General features: G+C 56.5%; 1 protein-coding gene across 2 annotated transcripts in view; it reads left to right on the forward strand.

The window, feature by feature from the left end:
- Positions 1-17,970, forward strand: part of COL4A2 (collagen type IV alpha 2 chain) — a 173,026-nt gene that overhangs the window by 135,825 nt on the left and 19,231 nt on the right. For both annotated transcript variants that reach the window (XM_042930204.1, XM_042930198.1), the window contains exons 25-32: positions 1,316-1,517; positions 1,869-1,928; positions 3,466-3,522; positions 6,816-6,923; positions 10,215-10,436; positions 14,443-14,604; positions 15,372-15,542; positions 16,242-16,385. In XM_042930204.1, the coding sequence (XP_042786138.1) occupies positions 1,316-1,517; positions 1,869-1,928; positions 3,466-3,522; positions 6,816-6,923; positions 10,215-10,436; positions 14,443-14,604; positions 15,372-15,542; positions 16,242-16,385 (1,126 nt within the window). The remainder of the gene's footprint in view (positions 1-1,315; positions 1,518-1,868; positions 1,929-3,465; positions 3,523-6,815; positions 6,924-10,214; positions 10,437-14,442; positions 14,605-15,371; positions 15,543-16,241; positions 16,386-17,970) is intronic.

Consider the following 17,970-nt stretch of genomic DNA (forward strand, 5'->3'; position numbering starts at 1 on the left):
CTCACGCCGCGGTTCCCTGTAGCGGCTCGTCTGCCGCGTTCCAAAAGCCAGGCCTCCACTGTGCCCAACGTGGGTCACTTCCAGTGTGGCCCTCGCACGCTCCCGGTGCGCTTCTCGTGGGCTCCCTGGAAACACCTGGATTATTCATAACCTAGTATTGCTTTTTTAGTTTCAACCCTGAAAACCGTTTCCAAAAAGAATTCGCGCGGCCCCGTTGCATTGGCACGCTGCCGCCTCCGAGCTGTGCCTGAGATGGGCGGGAAACAGCGAGGGGCCATCACCTGTCAGCACTGAGTGCGGGTCCAGCCTGGGGTCCTAGGATCCCAGCTGGGCAGGGAGCCTCAGGGGCTTGGGGAGGTGGGGCTCTGCCCTGCACGGGCTGCTGCCTGCCGTGGGCGCGTCCCGGCCTCATTCTCGCTTGGACAGATGGGCTGGGATTCGCCAGCATGGCTTTGCACCGGCTCATCCAGATAGGCCCAGCGTGAAGCCCTCTGTGTTTGCCCCTGACCTGCTGACAGCCATCCTCTGACCCCCGTGCCCACAGTCCCCTTATCTCTCCATTGCCCCCTGCCTTCCACACCTGCTGGGTGGTTTCATCCACAGGGAGCACCCTGCAGGGTTGTTGTTGTTTTTTATGTTTATCTATTTTTAAGAGAGAGAAAGATAGAGTGCAGGCGGGAGAGAGACAGAGAGAGAGGGAGACACAGAATCCGAAGCAGGCTCCAGGCTCTGAGCTGTCAGCACAGAGCCCGACGCAGGGCCCGAACCCACAAACCCTGAGATCATGACCTGAGCCGACGTTGGACGCCTAACCGACTGAGCCCCCACGGCGCCCCGCACCCTGCCTTTTTGGTCCTGTCTCACCTCCTTATTTCCAGTGAACACACTGCTCCTTCTGGCCCAAACCAGACTCCTTTTTCCAACGACATATCACCCCTGTGGATAGTGGACATGTCACACCTGCCTCATCATGACAGTGAGAACAGTCTGTTCCTACTCCTGTTGATGATCTGGGCTTGCACCTAATTCCCCCTCAGGATTCTTCCTTGTGAATGAAGGTCCCGACTGAGGAGGGCGAGAGGCTTAGGAAGAGGAAAGCAAATACTCAGATTTGTGTGTCTCCCGTTGTGTCACTCGTGCACAAAACCTGCCTTCATCCCAAGCTCGGTTAGACTGTGACTGAGGCACCTGTGACTCTCCACCGTCCTTCGGCTCTGTGTCCCTCACACACAACTCAGGGGAACGGGAAGGAGAACCGGGATATGGCCATTGAGGTTCCCACATATTTTAAGAGATAAACTGAATTTTCACGCAGGGTGACGGCATCACAGGCCCCCCAGGGGACACCGGTTACCCAGGAACACCGGGCACGAAGGGCGCTCCAGGAGAGAGGGGCCCCCGGGGATTGGGCCTGCCCGGCCCCAAAGGCGAGCGCGGTTTCCCCGGAGATGTGGGATCACCTGGACCACCAGGCTTTCCCGGGCCCGCTGGTCCCCCGGGTGCTCCCGGACAGATAGGTACGGAGGAGTCCTCTCTGTATCTTTCAGTCGTGGGACCTTCCCCTTCTTCAGCAGATGTATAAATTCCCCTGGCGTCACGGGACAGTCCATGTTGCACCATCAGTCATGGACACAGACAAACCAACGCGGGGTTTTCCTGGCCGACCACAGTCAGGTCACCCTCGGGTGGGCCTGTCCCTCCGGTGCCCTGGTCACGGGGGCTCCACACACCGTTCAGGCGTGCGCTTCTGGATTCCCTGCCGTCCCAGCCCCGCCCCCCCCCAGCCCAGCAGCACACGCCCTTGGATAGGTTGGCAACCCTCGGTTGCTTCAGAATCGCCTCACCCCTGCATTGTGTCTTGCTCCCAGACTGCGATACAGGTGTGAAAAGGCCCATCGGAGATGACGGACAGAAGACCGTGCGGCCAGGTACCGTGATGGAGACCAGGAGGCTCTAGGACACTTGAAAGCTTTGGGTTTGTAAGATGGGCCACTAACGAGTGAGTGGCTGCCGTGAGCTCCCGCAGGTCGGCACCCCTCCATCAGCTCGTCATCCGGGGGAGGGGATGCACGGTGAAACACGGACCTGCCAGGCTTCCCACCGGTGCGAAGCCCCAGGCTACCGTGCTGATAAAATACCGTCACACTTAGAGTCTATGCATACATTCGTGTGTGTGTGTGTGTGTGTGTGTGTGTGTGTGAGCTGTATTCGCTGGCTGTGTGTGGTGAAAACTGCTCCAGATGTCTGTCAGAAGAGAGTGTGGTCTAGTGATGAATGAGTGCTAGAAAGCACAGGGGCTGCCCGATAACAAAGGGATGTGCAGGGACCCTGTGCCGAGGCCTAGTGGTGGCAAAACAGAGGGGAGAGATGCCATCGGAGGCGGGCCCAGCCGGCACAGAGGGCCAGAGTCTCCAGGGCGTGTCAGGAACCGCAGTGGGAAGCCAGGAGGTGTCCAGAGTACGAAGGGCGTGCCAGCCTCGGGAGGGTTTTGAAGAGACCGGCAAAGAGGTTGGCGCAGAGTTCAGGATGCTCGTAGAACATGTGGCAGCAGTAGGTCCCAAGCGGCCGACCAAAGTTTGGGTGTGAGCCTCAAGATCGAGGTCAGGGTCAGAGACGTAGCATCAGGACGTGTGGGTCTCCCGCGTGAGGTGGGGTGGACGTGTGGGGACAGACCAGGCATGTGCGTGCAGAGCAGGAACGTCACCTGCAGGCCCTCGGAGAGCTGGTGGGAGCGTCCCTGGGCATGAGGGTCTGGGGGGGAGGCCGTGCCCTCAGGACATCCTGTCCCTCTACTCTGATGAGCTGGGCTGGCCAGCGTGCACCTCGGGGACCCCTCGTGCGTCAGAGGAGGCCAGGGCCTGGGCAGACAGACAAAGCACGTCTTGGAGAGCTGCTGTGTCTGTGAGGGGCTCTCTCAGATGAAGGCCACAGTACCACCACGTGATGCCCCCACCCTCGTCCACACCGCCCGAAAATGACTGCAGCCCGGGTTTCATTTCTCAAAGCAGCTAACGCACGTGGCCAATTCTGAAACTATTCAAAGTCACAAAGCAGAAGTCAAAGAATTCCTTTCGAAATTGCAAGCTGTCTCCATCCACTGGTGACCGTTCCCAGACACAAGAAAGGCAGTCACACTGACAGACTAGGATGGACCCAGACTAGCTCAGTTGTGCCCAGGTGTCGCCCTAAGTGTGGGGATGTAGCATCGCCAGCCCCGTGCTGGCTTTATTGGACTGGGTCGACTTCGTTGGCCTTAGTACTGATATTCTGATTCATTGCACGGTGAAACTATACCTTCCTTTACGTTAGAATCAAGATTCATTAAATTGTTAAGTTACTCTGATCACAGAGTGGTAGCCGGTTTTCAGGGCTGGTGCTTCTGACCTTGGCAGGGCCCACAGCCGTGAGAGTCGGTATGAATGATCGCGCCCCAACTTGTCTTTCTTTCTTCCTGTTTCTTCCCAGATTGCGTCGGAGGACCCAAGGGAGCGCCAGGCCTGCGGGGACCCCCAGGCCCCACAGGTAAACGGGGTGTTTTCCAGCCTCCCCTTGTGTCCTCCTCATCCTTCTGGCCCCTTTGCTCATCCCCCCGCTGCCCCTGCACCCCTCCCCGCCTCTAGACATTGCCACGTTCCACAACCTTGGCACATGACCGCAGACCTCAGTCACCTGGGTAGGGAGGCGGCCTTTTCCTCTTCGCCGTGGAAAATGCGTGTGGCGACTGACGCCTAGTTGAGCCCCGGGCTAGAGGAGCGAATTCTTACTGCACAGAACCCAGCCCCCACCACGGCACCAGCCTCAGTGGGCACCAAAGAGTGGCAGAGACTGGCCCGCCGCTTCCAGACTGGAGGAAGCTCGCTTCTGTGCCACTTCTCCCCCTTGGTGTCCCAGCCTTTGTGGGACGAACCTCTGGGAGGGGATTGTTTGTTCTGGGTTTTGACAGAGGGGAACAGAAGTTCACAAGGCCAGCGGTGCATCTCGGCAGCCCCATGCGGCTACTGGCACGGACCCATCACCCAACCAAGCACCCGCGTGACTGGAGCAAGGCTCTCAGTGGCAGAGCCCAGTGTGGGAAGCCGTCCACGCCCACCTGCAGCGTGTGTGGCTTTTCAAAAAAGACAGCAGGCGGGGTTGGGGCAGCCCCACCACTGGGTGATGCCCAGATGTCTGTGTCTGTCAGCCCAGGACAGAGCAGTTCAGGGCCCCGGGCAGGTCCTCCTCCAGGCAAGGGTGAGAGCCTCGATCACTCAACAACTCGCTCGGTGCTGAGAGCGTGGGGCGCGTGGCCAGAGCCCTGCCGTGGGGTCCGGCTCTCATGCTAACTGGCAGCAGGGCCTTGGGCATCTCTCTCCTCCCTTGTGGAACTTTGTCCTCTTAGCTGTACCAGAGGACTAATACAGGCGTTCTAGACTCCTCCCACTTTGCAAACGATGCCCTTAATACTGCACATGATGCGCTGGGGCTGAGGTCCAGTGTCAACTGTGAAGTGCGGTGCTGAGCCAGTGCGAGACAACAGTCAGAACTGGAAAGTATGTTGCCTCACGGTGTGCGTCCCCAGATCCTAAGGGCATCTCTGGGACTCACGGTGATGCGGGATCCGGGGACAACAGGACAAAATGCAGAAGTGTCATATGCACGGAAAGCAGTGTTAGATGTCCCTGTGTTGTCCTCTGAGGACCCAGCGTGTGTCTTCCTCACTCCGTTATCTGCATTATCCTCCCTGCTCTAGCTCCGGACGACTGTCTGTCCGCAGGCTTTCACACGGCCACTAATACCGGGGCCCTGGGGTCAGCAGCCTGCAGAGGGACCATTTTCGGCAGAAACTGGGTGGAAGCAGGGCCCAAAATACACAGGAATTGAGTCTGAGGGGAGGATTTTGATTGCATTTTAAGGACATGAAGCTGTAAGGAGCTCATAGAGTCCACGTGTCTGGTGCAGACTAACCCTCGGTCCGGAAGGTGATTGTGAACTTGCACAAAAGGGTCTGTGGTGCTTCCCGCTCGTGGAAGGGACGTGCCCGTGACCCCGTGACAGCAGGACAGCCCAGAGGCCGCGTGCTGGGTTGTGTGTCCTGTTGGGGCTCGGCTGCGCCCGCCCTCAGGCCCCATGGTGGTTTCCTTTCAGAAACGGACTCACCTCATGCACCTTCACTTCAGACAACCTGAAAGTGTGTCTTTGGCTTTGTTTTGTCCTGTCTTGTCTGTCGAACTTGGTGCTCGCGTGGGACATCCTCTGTGCACAGCCCTGTCATCCCGTTCCTCACTCACTCATGTCACAGACTCCCAGGCGTATCGGAGTTCTGAACGAGCACGTTGCTGTGTCTCTGGGTCTGAGCCCACCCCGTTCGTCATAGAGCGGCAGGATTAGACCCGCGGAGTCATGTGTTAGCGAGGACGTCGTTTGACAGCGACTTCTGGTCCCCACTGAGCCTTCCCCGTCTCCACGGCCCAGCGTAGGGGTCTGTTTAGTCACTTAACTGTGCTGAGCAGCTGGTGATCTGAGGGGGACGTTTCATCAGTGGAATGAATCTGTGCATTTATTTGCAGTGAGTAGAGGTGAGCTTGTGTCCTCACCCCGTGTGACCTCCCGAGTCCAGCCTTGCCTCGACGGGAGTGTCAGGGAATGGGGCCCCAGAGGAGGCCTGCTGAGTGCCACACATGGCCCCCTGCTCCCCTGCCCCAAGGGAAGGGTGCCCACAATTCTCTCATGACGTCTTTCTGTCCCCACATAGAAAAATATTGAGAATTCCAGGAGGCTGGCTTTGGCCCCGTCTACGTGATGGCAAAGCTCCAGCCCAGCCTCATACTTTCAAGGGCACCTCTAACGGGACGGCAGCTGGAGAAGCTAGAACCCCTAGTGAACCTACAGACCTCCCCACCCATCCCCTCGCCGGCCCCTGCCCTGCACGCTGCCTCGCACCCGGCAGGGAGGAGGCTGCTGCTCTCACTAGTGTTTGCAGGCAATCTCGGTGATTCCCGGTGCCCAGCCACCTGCAGTAGGCAGGTGTACTGGCTGTGGTTTCCAAGAGTCTCTGATGGAAGGCAATCTCTGAGGCTTGGACCAGACAGACACAGAGATGCCCGGGGGAAAATCCCTCAAGTTTGCTTCCCATGGGAAAGGATTCAGGTCAACAACATCCGGTAGTAAAGAATTAGTTCATTTATTTGGTGTGAGGTTTCGTCTGGTTTTGAGTCTAACACATTCATTATAAGTAGTATAAGTCAACGTCTCTCAAATCTGGATAAATTGGCTCTGGATGCAGCAAACTCAAGGGAAGACTTCAAGTGAATTCTGGTAGCAACTGACCAATACAGCTGCCGTGGTCTGTGGGGTTTGCAGTGGGATGTGGCCAGAGGTCGGAAGTGCCCAGTGTTGAGGGGCGCCTGGGGGGGGCTCAGGTGGTTAAGCATCCGACCCTGGATTTCAGCTCAGGTCGTTTTCTCACAGTTCGTGGGATCAAGCCCTGAGGCAGGCTCTGTGCTAACAGCAAGGAGCCTGCTTTGGATTCTCTCTCTCTCTCTCTCTCTCTCTCTCTCTCTCTCTTTCTCTCTCTCTCTCTCTCTCTCTCTCTCTCTTTCTCTCTCTCTCTCTCTCTCTCTCTCTCTCTCTCTGCCCCTCCTCTGCTTGCACTCTCACTCTCTCTTTCAAAATAAACTTAAGAAAAATACGTGGCATTTTACATTCACATTCCCCGTCCTCATCATTTCCTAGACCATGCTAAGTCAGGTGCTAGACCTGACCATCTTCCACGCATTTCCGGCTGGGGGTTGCACATGGGGCTCTGACCTGTGTCCTGCTTTCTTCGGTTTGCTTAGGTGCCAAGGGCCTCCAAGGGATACCAGGACCCTCAGGAGCTGACGGAATACCGGGGCTCAAGGGTCTCCCAGGAGACCCAGGTCGTGAAGGATTCCCAGGACCCCCAGGTAAGGCAGGGGCAGACCCCCACACGACCCTTAGGTTCGGGAAATGACTGTGTGTGGCATGGGTGCCCCAGCTCTATTGTCTGTGGACACTTAGAAGCTTTCAATGTGTGCTCAATGACCACTTTGTTCTTGCGGTTGGGAAGTTAAATTCTTGACGTTCCCATCACTAATGTCCTGCTGGAGTTTGCATGAGACCCCTGCAGCTCCCGGAGCAGAAAAGAGGTAGGTGTGCAGAGCAATGTCCTCTGGTTGGTGTGAAACATTTTGAGGGCAACACAACGCTCCCCTCTTCTGGGACTGTCACTAAAGGCATGGAGCCCTCGGTCGTCGATTCCAATCTGCTGATCACGCACCAGACACCACACAAAGGACACTTGTGTTCACTTTTCACGGCACTGCCTGCTCACTCTTCAGTGGGCGCTTGTCTGAGCAAATGGTTCCATCTACATTTGATGCGGCAAAGAATTACAGAAACGGTGGGTGGCTAAGAGAGCATAAGACGGCAGGGAGTGAGCGTGTTGCCAGTAACTGATTGTGGGGAGACGTGTCGGCACTCCCACTGACATGGTCCCGTGTCCCCAAGCACCCGCCGACACAGTCCCGTGTCCCCAAGCACCCGCTGACATGGTCCCATGTCCCCAAGCACCCCCGCCACAGTCCCGTGTCCCCAAGCACCCCCTGGCACGGTCCCGTGTGCCCAAGCACAGGTGCCCCGCGCAGTTGTGGCTCCAGCAGTGTGAGCGGGCATGGCTGTGTTACTTGGTGTGCAGAGGCACACAGTTTTAGAATCATGTTATTTTTTTTAACGTTTATTTATCTTTGAGACAGAGAGAGACAGAGCATGAACGAGGGAGGGGCAAAGAGAGAGGGAGACACAGAATTTGAAGCAGGCTCCAGGCTCTGAGCCGTCAGCCCAGAGCCCGACACGGGGCTCGAACTCACGGACCGCGAGATCGTGACCTGAGTTGAAGTCAGACACTTAACTGACTGAGCCACCCAGGCACCCCAAAAACTTTTTTTTTAATGTTTATTTATTTTTGACAGAGAGAGACAGAGCATGAGCAGGGGAGGGGCAGAGAGAGAGGGAAACACAGAATCCCAAGCAGGCTCCAGGCTCTGAGCTGTCAGCACAGAGCCGGATGCGGGGCTCGAACTCACAGACCGCAAGATCATGACCTGAGCCAAAGTCGGACAGTCAACCGGCTGAGCCACCCAGGCGCCCCTAGAATCGTGTTATTGAAACAGGGACTGTGGAAGTCGTTTTGGCCCAAGGCCAGATGTCCCCCGCAGGGTCCTGGTCAGGAGCCCCTCCAGCCTCTGCTGGAATCACTCATCGGGAGGAGTGAAATCTGCCTCCAGCAAGTTCACCCCCCACACAGCTGGAGACAGAGGCCACACGTCCCCTTACACACCACACGAACGGGGCAGAACTGCCCCCAGGAGTGCAGACCGTCTCTTTATAACGTGACCTCCAGCATTCGGATTCGTCTGCATTCCCTACAAACCAGTCTCGGGAAACTAAACAGAACAGTCCAGACATCTGGACGATCGCACAGAGCCAGGCACCGTGGTGTCCTGAGGTTTAGACCCTCAGCAGATATGTTCGGCAAAGACTGAATTTTGCCCCTTAGGGAAGGGTGTCACACTCTGGCAGTTGGTTTAACCCTAATTGGACCAGTGTGGGTCAGTCCTGGTACCTCTTCCCCCCAGACTCACTGGTCTGGACATGGGACTGTGCCGGGGGGTGCTTGGGGACATGGGACCGCAGGGAACGTTCGCCCTGTTACCTTTCGTGACAAGTATCTCCGTGTCCTGCGACAAGAGGGGGCGTGCTCCCTGTGCAGCATGGGGCTGGTGAAAACCTGCACTGGAGACAAACACGGGAGACTTTTCATGCCAGCACCAGAGGACCAGCCTGTTGCCCTGCTCTGGGGGCACCCAGACATTGAGCAGTTAGGGCACGGTCACTTCGGTCCTGTCACACATACCAAAGCAAAGTGTGAATTTCTTGAGAGGACAGTAGTTTGTTAACACCTGCTTGCCCTGCGTGGGAAGGGGACCCGGTCACCAGCTGGGTGCCAGCCAGGCAGGCGTGAGCTGTCCAGAGCGCGCTCCGGCGGTAGAGACTGAGCTGGATGTGCCTGTCACCAGCACACGCGGGGAGCAGACGGTGTTGATGGGAAGCCTGTTCTGTACTGAAACGTGAGCCCGTAAGTGAACGGGGAGATCGGGGTAGAACGGAGGAAAGGGGTAAGTGAGGAACTGGCATACTCTGATTTTGCACACGTGTCACTCTTTATGACACGGAATGTGCCACGTGCAGAAGAAAACCAAATGCCCAACTTTGAAAGCTGCAGAACAGAGTCTACTCCGGATGTCAGATCCACATACACACACGTGCCCACAATTTGAGCCCACGGTGCCCACGTACGGCTTTGAACGTCTCCATAAAAGCCGAGTCTCTACTTTCTGTGAATAAATCACATCACTGAAGTTCTGGCATTGGGTCCCACTCATTAATACTCCCATAAAGTCCAGATCTGTTGTTCCGTGTTTCAGACACAGCCATAGGGGTCAGCCCATCTTGCAGGCGGGCCGTGGCGAGCCTTGTCCCGGGAAAGGCCCTGGACCCCGCATGTGGGGTCTCTTTTGTCGGGTCGACCCTTCCTTCCCAGCGTTCCACGGCCACGGCAGTAATGACCTCAGAAAGCTTTCCTCCTGAACAGACACGTGACCGTCCACTCTGAGAGTTCAGTGTCAGATTACATCAGGGATGAGGACACGGGAAGGGGAAGTCGTCCGGGACAGGCACTGGCATGTGACAGCCACCGTGCTTCTATCCAGACGTGGACAGTTGACCGTGAAAACAATAGGGCGATTGGCCCCCTCCAGAGCATTTCCAAATGGACTGATGGTCAGGGACTTGTGACCAGGGAGGTGGAGCTCGGGCTCGAGAGACCTGGTCATTCTCACCCCAGGTCTCCGTCCCCATTTGCACACATAACTTGGAAGGTCCATAGAAGCCATTCTTTGGGGATTATTTGATCAACAAGGGAGCCCATCAAATAGGAAGATTCATATCCAAGAAGCAGGTGGTTCTAAAGGCCTTCACGTTAACCAAATGGTAGGGCTGGGGGCCAGATGGCAGAGGGGGCAGAATGCTGTGGTCCCAAGGTAAGTGATGGGACCGGGGCTTGAGCCGAGGCCCCCCGACTGCAAATCTTGCTGTCTCCGGCCTCTCTCCTATACCTCTCTTGGGCCATCACGGTACTAACTTGTGTTTCCTTTCAGGGTTCGTGGGGCCCCGAGGATCCAAAGGCGTGGCGGGCCTCCGTGGCCCAGATGGACACCCAGGTCCCACCGGTCTGCCAGGGCCCGTCGGGCCCCCAGGGGACAGGGGCCTTCCCGGAGAAGTTCTGGGAGCCCAGCCTGGGCCCAGGGGAGATGCTGGGCTCCCCGGACACCCTGGGCTGAAAGGCCCTCCGGGAGAGAGAGGTCCACCTGGATTCCAGGGTAAGTCCTGGCGGTGGGAGGAGAGCGGGGGGCCCGATCCCACCACACCGTGGGTTCCAAGTGTGGGTCTGAAATCCCTCCTGAGGATTTGATGAGAAGCCACAGCACACGTGGTTTCTACCCCATGCTCAGTACCAGTGTTCCTTCGAAGCGGGTTAGGACGGTCATCAGCGTCCTGTGACTTACCTTTTCACAGCCAAGAACGATGGCCATTTGAGACTCACAGGTGCAGATTAATGAGACACACCCTCTACTCTCCAGCGGGGCGTGAATGGGGGGCAGGGGGCTCACTGGTGCCTTCAGGGAACGAGTGCAGGTGGTGAGAAGAGAGGAGGGCCAAGCTTGGGAAGAGAGCGAGGCAGGAGACAGAACTGAGCTGGGACACGCTTTAACTGGATGGTGTAAAAACGGACTGGTGTAAAACGTTGCTTTTTAATTTTTTTAAATTTTTTAATGTTTATTTTTAAGAGACAGAGACCGAGCACAAGTGGGGGAGGGGCAGAGACAGAGGGAGACACAGAATCCGAAGCAGGCTCCAGGCTCTGAGCTGTCGGCACGGAGCCCGACGTGGGGCTCGAACCAACAATCCGTGAGATCATGACCTGAGCCGAAGTTGGACGCTTAAGCGACGGAGCCCCCCAGGCGCCTCTCATGTAAAACACTTTAGTGTTCCCAATATCCTCAGTGCACGTTTAGCAAAGTGGGAAGGCTGCTGGCTGAGGAGTGAAGTACCCAATCTATGCAGAGCTGGCATTGAGAACCGCAGACGCCCTCCGTCTATGAACGACCGTCACTAAAGACCAAACATTTCTGTTCAGTGCACCGCGCACGGGAGACACCAGGCCAGTGGTGCTCCTGTTCAGATACCCAGATGCAGGCAGACCCGTGACTTTGCGTATCCACCACATGTCTGCTCCCAAACCCGGGCGGAAGGGGCTTCCTGTGGGGCAGGGAGCGGGCGTCCCGTCCTCCAGTGCCATTAGACCTCGCCCGGCATCCTTTACACGAACACTCGGGCGGGTGAAGCCGGTTGTCCACAGGCAGGCGAACTCAGCAAGCCCAGGAGAGCAGTGGTGTTTGGGGGAGCCCGTCAGGTTCTAGGAGGCCTGGGGCTGGGGCGGGGGAGGGGAGACGGGGCAGGTGGGTTTCCGTGTTGATCACGCCTGCCCTGTCGGCTGGCCAGGAGAACCCCCAGCATGGGGGCCGGGCTTCCCCTAGAGACCCATGGGGAGGAGGCCCAAAGAATGGAAGGAGGAGCCTAAGAAGGCTAGAGTGCACACACATGCTCATGCGCCCACACACTCATATACACGTGCTCGTGTGCATGTATCCACACATTTGTACATACACACACCTGCTTGTGCATACATGATGACAGAGACCCACACGTGTGTGCCCACACACTCTCACACACACTCACGATCACCCTCTTACACACAGCCAATCAGCTGCACAGGCCTGTGTAGAACCATCAAGCAGTGGGGACCCGATGCCAGGACATCCGGGGCTGTCCCTGCCAACCTGGCCACCTGCCGGTAGGGATGGAACACACGGCGTAACTCGGCGAGTGTGGACACCGGGGACCACGTGCGTCAGCCTCCCCGGTGGCTGTTTAAAGGCGTGGCAGGCACTGTGTCCCCAAGAGTCGGGGCTGCTGTCCGGCTGCAGAAACTGCCCACAGGCTCTTGACAGGGGGCACTTGTGATGGATTTTCTAAATGTAACTGTTCCCTGCGGACGTCAAAGCACCTCGGCAGGACAGCAACTGACAGCAGGTTTACTTTCAAGCGTGTGACGGTTTCCCACGGCCGAGGCCACCTCAGTGTCCGGCTTGCCCAGGCAGAAACACTGTCAGTACAAGCTCTGACCTCAGAAGCATCGGAGGCTTGAGAACCTGTTTCCATCTCGTCCGTCCTGCCCGGGCCGTGGGGCCATGGCAGGTGGTGTGCACGAGGCCCCGTGGAGCCCGGACGCAGCCTGGCGGAGCGGAACCCCTGCATGAAGTAGGGGTGCGGGTCCACGAGTTAGATGCTATTTTGCTGAGGGAAACGGATCCTTGGTAGTTGTTCCTTGTTTGGCCCGTGTTCTGGAAATGGCTGTTGGCTTAAAATCCTGAGTTCCAGGATCACGACAGAAAGCCGGAGGCACAGGCCGCCACACCGGATTGTTTTAAGGCGGCCGCTGAAGTAGCAGCGGCCGGTTCTCCCTCCTTCCCCTGCATCGTGTCCTGCCCACTCCCCACTCCTGTGAAGGAGGCGCTCCCGAAATCGTGCCTGGATGCCCTCGCCCCTGCAGCCTGGGCTCCCGTGACCTTCCTGGCTGGGCTGTCTCCGTTCACCAGCCCAGAGGGTCCTTGCGGGTGAAGGTACCTGCCCGTCCTCATGGAGCACGGCATCGCGGCAGGATCCTGACTCCCCGGTTAGACTTGAGTGCCTGCAATGCTGCCTGCCGTCTGATATACCCTCGGCACCGTGAGCTGTTCCCTCCAGAGACAGAAGCAGAGTGGGAACAGTGCCCTCGGATCCCGTTGTGAAGCTGGAAAATGGGAGGACGTGCATCTGTGCCTTCCCAGAGACTTACTTTCTGCAGCCTTCTGCCCCGAATCTGCCCCGCTGTTTGCAGACCTTCCTCCCCCGTTCTGTCCACATAGCAGATAAAACTGGGACTCAGGCTGGCAAGTCGGATTCTGAGTTGGCCCAAGACTGGCTTGGCCCCTCTTGCCAATGCCCCTCCCCTCCGTCCCCCGACCGGTCCCTCCTCCTCTCGGGTCGGCCTACACACTCGGGAGGGTGGTCATGGGATACGTGAGCAGGTGCACTTAAAGGTCACCCGTCAAGCACTGTGAGATGGCGGGCACAGCCCCTCCTCCTATTCACTGGATGGATATAGCCAACCTCAAAGTCCAAGAAAGGTAAAAATGCCTGAATGGAAGGAAGCTGGGGGACTTAGGATCTAAAAACTAGAAGATATATGCTCACATGACTACTGGGTACGGCAGGATATTCTGAACGTAAAAGCAAGGGAAGAAACCGTGCCCGGGTGTGTGCACGCACGTGCACCTGCACATGCGTGCACACCGCATTAAATTTTCACACGAATGCTAATCTTCATGTCAAAAGCAATGAGAATTTGGGCAGCAAAGTAAACTTTACGATAGCTACGAAGAAAGAGTAGCCAACGTGTATGAGGAATGCTAAAATCCATAATACAAATATCAAAATCCCCAAAGGAAAATAGAAGCACAGAACAAAAATCACATTAGAAGGCGAACACCAAGAGAAGGAAACGTCACTCACACCAACATGCAGGTAGACGGGTATCTTCCTTGCCAGGCTTCTGTTCCCTTCAGCACCAGCCCCACGCCAGGTGAGCCCCCCAGGACAGGTGGGGGCAGAAGCTGGAAAGCCATGCAGTAGTGTGTGTGGAAGGCAGTTCTGACCCACGGAGTCTGTTTCTAGGGCACTTTGCCGAAGAAATGCCCAGCTCTGTGCTCCAAAATCAGCTTCCTCACGGCACCATTTGTAAGAGCAAAGAAAGACGTGCGTGGCGTGTGTCCACACAACGTGATGCTATTACTCAGGCAGCCGTTTAAAACGTGAAGAATGTTTTTGGGGGGGCGCCTGGGTGGCTCCGTTGGTTGAGCGTCCGATTCTTAGTTTCAGCTCAGGTCATGATCAAGTGTGGCAAAATGCTCAAAATGTAATGTCAGCTGGGGAGAAAAAAGCCAAAAATTGAACTCCCAGCGAGGGATGAAGTCTGTGAGCCTCGGTTCCCAGGTGTGTTTGTGTGAACAGAGGCCGGAAGGACATACACCGAGCTGTCAGTGGTGGCCCCTGGGGGACAGCCTGAGCTACTGTAATACCCTTGATACTTCTGTGTATTTTCTGGGTTTCTCACGGTCTAGAAAATAATTGCGTCCTGTTTGTATAGAACGAGCCTGAGAGGTATAGCCTGTGTGCAGCGAAGGGTGTGGGGTCGGCCTCACGGGGCTTGTCTGGTGTCCACAGGAAGCCAGGGCATGCCGGGAATGCCAGGCCTGAAGGGCCAGCCGGGCTTCCCAGGACCCTCGGGCCAGCCAGGCCTGCCCGGGCCACCAGGACTGCATGGCTTCCCAGGAGCTCCTGGCCAGGAGGGGCCCTTGGGGCTGCCAGGCGCCCCAGGCCGCGGAGGTAAGGATCCCCTGTCCCATGGAGGGGGAGGGGTCTGGCCTCACTTGCACAAGTGAACTAGCCCCACCCTTCCCTGGGGGAGTTCTCAAACTGGCCCCAAGGACCCTCCCCCCACCCCCGCCCCAGAGCTGCGGGGATCTGGAAAATACCCACACTGAGCAGCTGGCCACTCCTTCCCGTGCTTGTCCCCCCGCTGTGTGTAGGTCCTAGTCTCTTCTCATGAGGACACCAGTCACATGTGATTAGGGCCCATTTCACACACTCCCCTAATTGGGGGTTAGGATTTCAACATACGAACTGGTGGGGGAGGGGAGGGGGGGGGAGGGAGACACAGTTCAGCCCTTAACACGTTCCAGAAACAGGGCACGCATTGTGCCAAACGAGAGTTCACACAGGCCGAGAGACCTGCCCATGCTCTGTACCTGGTGTATATTGGGGTTCTGGCTAAGATGTCACTTAGGAAAAACGTGAAATGTCCACTGCAGAATCACCGCTGTGCTCTGGAGGGGAAATTACTTGTTTTCTGAAAGTGAGCAAACTGGGGAAGAACAGGAGCTTCCTTAGGGGGAAAGGGGGGCAGGAAGCAAGTGGAGGCCAGAGCCCATCCCCCCCAGGTCCCCCCACCAAGAGACAGCCCTGGAGGCTGGGGCCCAGATGGCCCTGGGGGCGGGGGGCGGGGTGCTGTCCCAGGTGAGGGGTCCGAGGGGCATTTAGCTCTTCTGAGTTCATTCGTGTTTTTCTACTTTCTTTCCTCCTCTGCCTTTCAGGTCTGCCTGGGGACAGAGGGGACCCAGGTGACATAGGCATCCCCGGCCCTGTGGGCATGAAGGGTCTTTCCGGCGACAGAGGTGACCCTGGTTTGTTGGGTGAGAGGGGTCCCCCAGGAGGCCCCGGATTTAAAGGAATGAGTGGAATTCCCGGTGTCCCCGGACCCAAAGGTGAGGATCGGCAGACGGGGCGCTCCCCCAGGCGGGTACCAGGGTGACCGGGACTCAGTATGGCTGCAGGAGAGGCCAGCCCCTCACCAGCCCCCAGGAGGTGTCATACCTGGGAAAGCCAGCTCATGCTGCCAGGCTGGGTGTGACGGACATGCCCCCAAATGCCCTGTCGTAATTTCCTGAGAGCGAGGGAGCAGACTTGGGGTCTGCGTGGGAGATTTGTGTGGAGGCCCCGGAGGCTGGTTGCATATCCCGAGGCCAGTTGGCTAATACAAAACCAAAACCAGGGCTTGGTCACCAGGGTGGGCTTATTTGTAGACAAACCAGTTTTCCTAGAAGGGGAGCCCCTGGCCCTTGACTGTGGGGCCACACAGAGATGTTTGTCCTGCGGTCCTTCGGTCCTTCGCGGTTCCCGTGCTGGCTGCAGTGTTAGCCTCCTCTCCCTGAGGCCCACGGACCTCGGCTACCACCCATTTGCCTTGTGTCTTTCCTGTGACCATGTACATCTGCCTGATGCCTTGTCCCTGGGGGGCAGTCAGCCGGCGGGTGACCTGAGGAATGGGGCCCTGGAAATCCCTAGTTTAGGTCAGGAACCCTACTACCCGAGCCACTCCTCAGGAATGTCTCAGACAAGCAAGATGGAAACACCCCGTGTGTTTCTCCAGGCCTAACCCAGCACTTTTCTCGTTTCCTCTGAAGGCAGTAGAGGTTCACCCGGGATGGACGGTTTCCAAGGCATGGTTGGGCTCAAGGGAAGAGCTGGGCTTCCGGGAAACAAAGGAGAGGCCGGATTTTTTGGAATTCCAGGACTGAAGGGTCTGGCTGGTGAGCCAGGTGTGAAAGGTATGTCCACCTCTCTTAATATTGTCCTGACAAGGTTGGGACCCACTTTTGTGGGGCGTAGTGCTGCTTGGACCGAACCTTCCAGGAGCCCAAAGCTGGGTACAACTAGAAAAGAAGGAGTACAACTAGGTACTGAAAGCTGGGTACAACTAGAAAAGAAGGCACTGAGGTGCCTGGGTGGCTCAGTCAGTTGAGCATCTGACTTCGGCTCAGGTCATGATCTCGCTGTCTGTGAGTTCGAGCCCCATGTCAGGCTCTGTCCTGACAGCTCAGGGCCTGGAGCCTGCTTCCGATTCTGTGTCTCCTTCTCTCTCTGCCCCTCCCCTGCTCACACTGTCTCTCTCTGTCTCTCTCTTTCTCAAAACTAAATAAACATTTAAAAAAAGAGAAAAGAAAAGAAGGAAACTAACAAAAATCAGAAGGCTTTATCTCTGCCTCAACCCACCGGCAGTATAATAAAGGAAGAATCCCAACCAAAGGAAACTAGCTTGTTTGGTATTCAGCAAAAGTTTTTATGGAGGTATAAGTGAATACAACTTTAGTTTCAGGTGCATGGCATAATGATCATTTGTATATACTGTGAAACGGTCACCACATAAGTCTAGTTAACATCTGTCACCATACATAGTTACAGAATTTTTTCTTACGGTAAGAACTTTCCAGATCTACGATCTTAGCAACTTTCAGATACGCAGGTCAGTGTTATTGGCCATCGTCACTACATGGCACATCACATCCCCACGGCCTGTATATTTTACACAAAGGAAACTGTTAAGAACAAAACAGGCGGCCGCATCAAGGATCTCATAATGCATCATAAGAAACATCCCACCATGATTATCCCATGGTGAGCGTGAGGTCAGGGGAAGCCGGGTGAAAAGCAGAAGACAAATTCTGAAGGAGGCGAGGGCCATTTGGCAAATGGGGACCCAGTGTTCCCGGTGGAGGGACTGTGCCCACGAATTGTGCCACAGACGTGAGGCCAGTTCAAACCCCGGTGCGGGGGCATCTCAAGACCCCAAGCGTGAGGCTCCTTGTTTAGGAAGTGTATTCCAACGAGCCACATTTTCATGACTTTTGCTCAAACGCCCTTGTTCTGAAAGTGTCTTCATGGCCTCTAAACCTGTAATTATAACACCACGTGCTGATGAGAATGAGCACGTGGGTATCACACGCTGCTGGCGGGAACGCGAGATGCGTGGCCAGTGTGGACAGAAGCTTGACGGTGTCGTGGAAAGATCAACACAGGCACCCAGCAATTCCGTCCCGAGGGAGTGAAAACATGCCTTGTATACGGATGTTCAGAGCAACTTTGTTTATGACAATCAAAAGCAGAAACACGCTGGATACGCGTCGTGGGTAAATGTGGTGTCACATGAATGCTGGCCAGCCGTAGAGAACAAAGGCCTCTCACACGCTCAACGTGCGTAAAACTTGAGGACGTTTTGCCGCACGTGGTCTGCTTCCCTTTACGTGAAACATCCGGAACAAGAGAATCTAGAGACGGGATTTGGATTAGTGGTCCCCCGGGGCTGGGGGTGGGGAGCACTTGGGGTGACTGCTGATGGGCACGGGGTTTCTTTCC

This window comes from Panthera leo, chromosome A1 (genome assembly GCF_018350215.1).
Source record: "Panthera leo isolate Ple1 chromosome A1, P.leo_Ple1_pat1.1, whole genome shotgun sequence".
Taxonomy (NCBI): Eukaryota; Metazoa; Chordata; class Mammalia; order Carnivora; family Felidae; genus Panthera; species Panthera leo.